Source organism: Rhea americana, unplaced genomic scaffold (genome assembly GCF_003343005.1).
Source record: "Rhea americana isolate MKP2758 unplaced genomic scaffold, rheAme1 scaffold_2, whole genome shotgun sequence".
Classification (NCBI taxonomy): Eukaryota; Metazoa; Chordata; class Aves; order Rheiformes; family Rheidae; genus Rhea; species Rhea americana.
This window is the reverse complement of record NW_028186149.1, coordinates 15,435,297-15,441,345: the sequence shown is the minus strand read 5'-3', so window position 1 is coordinate 15,441,345 and position 6,049 is coordinate 15,435,297. Positions and strand designations below refer to the sequence as shown.

General features: G+C 36.7%; 1 protein-coding gene across 1 annotated transcript in view; it reads left to right on the top strand.

Annotated features, from left to right (window-relative positions):
• The window catches only part of F3 (coagulation factor III, tissue factor), a 6,347-nt gene extending 610 nt beyond the window's left edge, over positions 1-5,737 (top strand). The window contains exons 2-6 of the mRNA XM_085303602.1: positions 939-1,053; positions 3,226-3,410; positions 3,805-3,986; positions 4,114-4,273; positions 5,538-5,737. Of these exons, the coding sequence (XP_085159728.1) occupies positions 939-1,053; positions 3,226-3,410; positions 3,805-3,986; positions 4,114-4,273; positions 5,538-5,677 (782 nt within the window). The 3' untranslated portion in view covers positions 5,678-5,737. The remainder of the gene's footprint in view (positions 1-938; positions 1,054-3,225; positions 3,411-3,804; positions 3,987-4,113; positions 4,274-5,537) is intronic.
• Positions 5,738-6,049: the final 312 nt, after the last annotated feature.

The window sequence follows — 6,049 nt, the reverse complement described above, 5'->3', positions numbered from 1 at the left end:
CGGCGGGGGGCTTGTGCCCGCGCGGGGCCTGTGCAGGGTAATGGCTCCCGCCCGGCTGCCCCAGGGACCCCGGCTCCGCCTCGRTTATGCTTCAGTATGCGAGTGGTGGGGGGGGGTTGTTTTGTTTTCCTGAAAAGGATATTTAATGTTCATAGCTAGGGAGGCGTTGGGGAGCAAAGAAGGGGCATTTCATAGGTCAGTTGCTGACCATCAGTAATAGGAAGTGATTCGTCCCATTTCTTTTCATTGTCTCTAGTTTCCAKCTTATAGAAGGGGCAGAGAAGGCTGTATTTAGAAATAATTAGGATATCACCAAGGGAAACCTTAATGTTCATAGGCCACAGAGGCTGTGGCTCTTCCCTGTGGTGTGGGGTTTTCCCCTGTGGTTCTTCCCTCGCAGTTCCCAGAGCGCGTGTCGCCAGAGCAGCCGCCCTGGGCATGCAAGGCACCTCTGCCCTTCGTCCCATTTGCCTRGGCTGCAACTTCATCCTGGGGTAGCCCCTCTCCAGTATAAGCATGTAGAGAGACTTTATATATATTTTTTTTTTCCCAGAGAATGTATCTTCCTAAAATAAATCAGGAAGCTACCAGTTAATGGCTTCTACAGCTAGGAATGAATTTGAACTATAACACATTTGTTTTGGTGCTTCAACATTCTCATGAATATCTTCAAGCTTTTTTAGTCTCTTAAGAGATCTTGTTTCAAAAACGTACAAGGAAGTGTTAGGCGAGCTCCAGACACGTTTCATATTTCTCACTTCTGTAAGGACACATTCCTTTAGTAAGACAAGCATGAGCCTGGAGGGCAGGACCAAGCCTTTTCCCTCAGAACTTCAAGCAGCGAGTAGCAACAACGGCTTCTTTGAACCAAACAGTGAATGCAGGGAGCCAGGAATTGTGTGTATGTGACTGATGGCACTTTTTTTCTCTATTTAAAGGCAGTCCAGAATTACCAATAGCAGTTAATATAACTTGGTCTTCAATCAATTTTAAAACAATACTACGATGGCAACCAAAACCATCTGATTACTTCTACACAGTAGAAATACACGGGTAAGTAGATAACATCAAAGGTGTCTACATTAATAGCAGTCGAAGAAGATGCAGATAGTGTGACTGAATATTTTTGAGACTGAGAGTAACAGGAAAATAACCCCMAAATGAGCATTTAGGAAAACTGCCTACCCAATAGTTACACTTTCTTCATAGTCAACTGAGGAATATCTGATTCATGATTGTGGTTTCATCCACTTCAGAAATGGGTAGTTCAGTTTCAGATCAGCATTTCAGTTCTGGGGTTCAGTGCAGGCCTAGTACATTCATGTGGCTGGCTATCAGACCATGCAAAATACACTTGATAGAGTACCTTTTTATGTTTTTCAAGGTGTCTGGACTGAGTCTTTGTTCTTTCTTTAATCTTAGGAGGTGTCAGATAAATGAGTCTGAATTTTATACTAATCAGTGAATCACCATCAACGAAATGCTGGGTAACAATAAAAATGACCTTTGCTTCTCTAGCTCTATCAAAGCGTTGTCTGTTGTCAGGATTATAGAGGTTATGAAATACTGCGGACTGCGAAAAACAGCCAGTCTATTTGATTGTGTCTAAAATTTCTTTTAAAACTTCAGTGAAGCTCAGTAATAAATCTATGTAGTACTTAGCTCTCCTATTAATTCACAGACCATTATTAAACATGCCCCAAAGGGAAAATGCATGAACTCTCCCACACAGTAATGAATACATAGTACTGTAGCCACCTCTGGCTGTAAAAGTTGTCTAGAAATGAGAGTTCTCTCATGACTAATAAATGAAATACCTATGCAATGGTCCAATGTCCTCTTCTATCCTTCAATCTGAAAAGAGCGATTAAATTAATAGACTTTAAAGCACATGCTTGATCAGAATGGCACAATATACCGTAAGAGCTTGATCCTACAAAAAGGTTTCTCATGGACACAGAACCTTATCCAGCAGGCTGCCAGGTAAACTGTTTTGTGAACCTGGAGTTTCTTACAGGCAWTTCTGCTTGCAAAAATTTGGAAGTCTGTCCAAAATTCAGTACAGAATCAGGTATAGTTCTGATACCGAGGAACTTCTTTAGACTGGATTGTCTTAAGTACATTTCAATTTTTACTTTCTGATCCATATGTACATTTAAAAGCATATGTTTGTTTTGTTACAAACATCAAATCTCTTCTGTCCCTTCTCAAAGCATCTGCAGACCACTGAAACTCACAGATTTGTGGCTTCATAGGAAATCTAGTGAAGTAGGAAGGGAGTTCAGGCAACTTTTAAATAAAACTCTCTCACTTGCCAGATCTTAAGCTAGTTTGAGGAAAACTTTGTTAACTTTCAAAAACTCAACACTCTCAATCTTCCAGCTGATTTCACTAATTCTTTTTTTGTTCTTGGTTCACCAGCAAAGACAGGGAAAAGAACTGAATCAGTAATACCAAATCTATTTTTCTGTTTCCATTTATTAGGAAGCAAAGTAGGATGCTAATACTTTTTTTCCAATTTTAATTATTATTTCTCAAGTAAATGACCCTGCCTTTTATCATTTAAAAACAGAGACATTAGTCAGTCATGTTTTTTATTAATTTTTTTATTGCCTTTTATAATGTAACTCTAATTGAAAGTGCTCTCTTTGGTTCTTAGTGACATTTATACCTACACAGATGCAAACACAAGCAACATATGATGAGACATTGTCATTAGATTAATTAATATTCATGAGAGCAGGGCTTCTTAGGATAACTGATGTTTCTTTAGGCAATAGTTTTCATATGCATTATTGATCAGAGATAAAGCTTTCAGTGATTTATGCATCCCCTTATATTTTTATTGTAAGCCAACTGCAGAAAAAGCCAGAATCCGAACTGTTGATGGCTTTCTATCACTTTTAATTCCTACACATATCCAATATAATATATATTGATATATATATATCAATATATATGATATATGTATCTATATATATCTATAGATATATAATGAATAGCATGATTCATATTTGATTCACTTGCTTCCCACTTTGAATTATACTTGTTACAGCAAAGTGTTTGGGGGGTTTTACCTTGTCCATTTCAGACTAGTACACCTGCAAGAATATTACACTGAGTGAGGGAAATCTGTATACTCTGTAAGGAAGGAAATATTATTTTAACATATATGAATAGTTTTTAAAAATCTTAGAAAGTGTTGACACTTCTTACTCTTTTCAGACAGACATCTGACACACAAAAAAAATGTATTCTGACAGCAGAAACAGAGTGTGATGTTACTGATGTGCTCAGGAATGTAAAAGAGACCTATACRGCACATATACTGTCTGTAACATCCTCAAGGATGGATAACTTTGAAGAACCACCTTTTGCAGTCTCTGAAAAATTCACACCTTATAATCAGAGTAAGTAGGACTGTCAATTTAATGTTACCATGAACTTTATCTTGAGAAGATTTCTGCTGATTAAAGCAATGTTTGGATTGGGCTTAAAGATTTTTTCTATAGGTTCTTATAGTAGTACTACTAATATCTGGTAATAAGATCTTCAGGTATGATRCTTTTCCCATTGCCGGGGACTGCATAAGATGTTAGTTGTCGTTTGTCTCTCACATCACTGAGTAGAGCTTTTCATTAGCTAGATAAAAATATTTGTTAATAATCTTGGATTTCCCTGTACTGTTTTGACTCTGCAAACTTGCAATAGAGAAGGGAAGAGAAGTAGAGGGAAGAAGAGAAAAAAACATATTGTATAGAAAAGATGATGGCAGTTTGTTAATTCTTAAAAATCCTTGTTTAGCTATTCTTGGAAAACCAGAGATCCAGAATTATACACAAAAAGATTCCAAACTGAACATTGTGTTCAAAGATCCACTTACACCATATACATTTCCCAATGGAAGCTTTCAAAGTATTCGAGATATTTTCAAACATGATCTGCAGTATAAACTTTATTACTGGAAAGACCAAAGTTCTGGAAAGGTAAGGTCTTACTCTACATTTTCATATATTCTGTAGCTATACTATAGTCATATAATTTCTGAGCTTCCTTAACAGCTAAAGCTTTTGCAGAGAACATCTTGAAGTTTATTTTTTTTTATTCTTACAGAAAGATGCAACAACAAAAAGCCATAAATTCGAAATAAATGTTGACAGCACGAAGAACTATTGCTTCTACATACAGGGAATCATTCCCTCTCGCAGAGAAAACCGTGATGGTCAGGAAAGCATGGTGCTTTGTACCAGTGTAGGAAGAAATATTTTAGATGGTATGTATTTGATGAAGTCTGTCACAACATCTTCAGGATTTCTAACAAAGACATTTCAATTATGAGCATATTTTTATACATCTTCTAAGTGTGGTGCCTACATTATAAAACAAACWATTTGCTGTTTAAATGAGAGGATAGAGACTGGACAGGAAAACTAATGGGAAGAACTCCAATTAAGTAAGAATTGCCATCTTTCGCTAATTGGAATTGTTTTTAAGGTTTTGTTAAAACTGTTTTGATTTAGTTTTAGATTGGCTGAGTTAATCACAGAATCACTGAGGTTCCAGAAGCCTCGAGCTTCTTTTTTTTGTTTTCTCGCTGTTTTCTTCATATCCTTCCAATAAAGATCCTAGGGTAAGTGCCTGAAGCACCAACTGTAAAATACAGGAATACTGGAAAACTATGCAACAGGCATTTCCACTGAATTGTAGTTTAAACTGAACTAGGAAAACTCTCAGTGTTTTTTTTCCCTCATGATTTAGTTGTTATCTTAAAAGCAGGTGAGGAGACTCAGACTTTCTTTACTGTATCATTGCAAGCTCTGAGATTGGCACCTCTACTTCTTTACTGGTAAACAAGTTAGTGGGTTGTCAGTGAACGAGCCATCCAATTCCAGAAAAACAACCTGGATAACATTTTGTTCAATATTAAGTCAAAAATCTTTATTAAAATATTTTATCTTTATCATATCTTCTTTCTYCACCAGGAAGGAATATTTTCACTCTAAGTGAAAAACTTCCAGAATTTTCTCTCTCTCTGAAATGAATATTCTCATCTAAATACATATTTTTACTACAATTGTTGAATTCTAGTAGACTATAGTTTGAATAAAAAATCCTTTGGTGGTCTTTTTACAGCTTCTAAGTTAGAAGAAATTTCTACTTGGACCTAATTTCACGTAGATAATGTAATAGCATGGGGGATGATTGGGCTTGCTGCTGTGGTGATAGCATGGTATTTTAGCAGACTAACTTAAGTATAGTTAGATTAAAACCTGGTGTGAACTAGTTGAAATTAAGCTTTAATACAGATTAACAAATTCACATTAAAATGAGTCATGTTCACACAGAGTTGATCACTGCTGTGGTACTGGAAAATACAGAAAGCATTTCTGAGTTAAGTAGAATGGGTGCTAAGGGTTTGTAGCACTAAATGAGAGGTATTCGACACCTCAGAATGGGGACTTAGCCAAACACAACTTTGAGGAAAAACTACTGTGTTTTCTGATTACTGAGTCTTGGATTCTTTTCCTCCCCTACAGAATATGGAGCTGAAGTCTTCATTATCATAGCAGTGATAGCAATTGCAGTCATCACTCTTGCCATTGTCCTGTCAGTGATCCTATGTAAACGCAAGAATGCAAAACCTGCAAGAGAAAAGGAACCACTTAATAGTATTTAAGGAATAACTATCATGGATACTAGTGGCAATTCCAAAGCAAAAAAAAAAAAAAAAGTAAAACATTTCCAATTCTGTGCTACAGGAGACTGTGAAGCCCAAACTTCTGTGGATTCAAAACTCCGTGAGACAGTCACAGATGAAAAATACATTATAGACACAAAGATATTAGGAAACGCCTGTGCCACTAATAGCTGGAAGCTGGAAAAGTATTCTGGGAAGATACTACAATATGCTTATCCTGTTCATATACTCTTCCCAAAGCAGCCTTTATTTGTCTTTGTGACAGAGGATCCTGAACTAGACAGACCTCTGATTTGACCAGGTACGGTCATTCTGAAAGTATGGCCTTAATGAACCAGAAAACTTATGGTA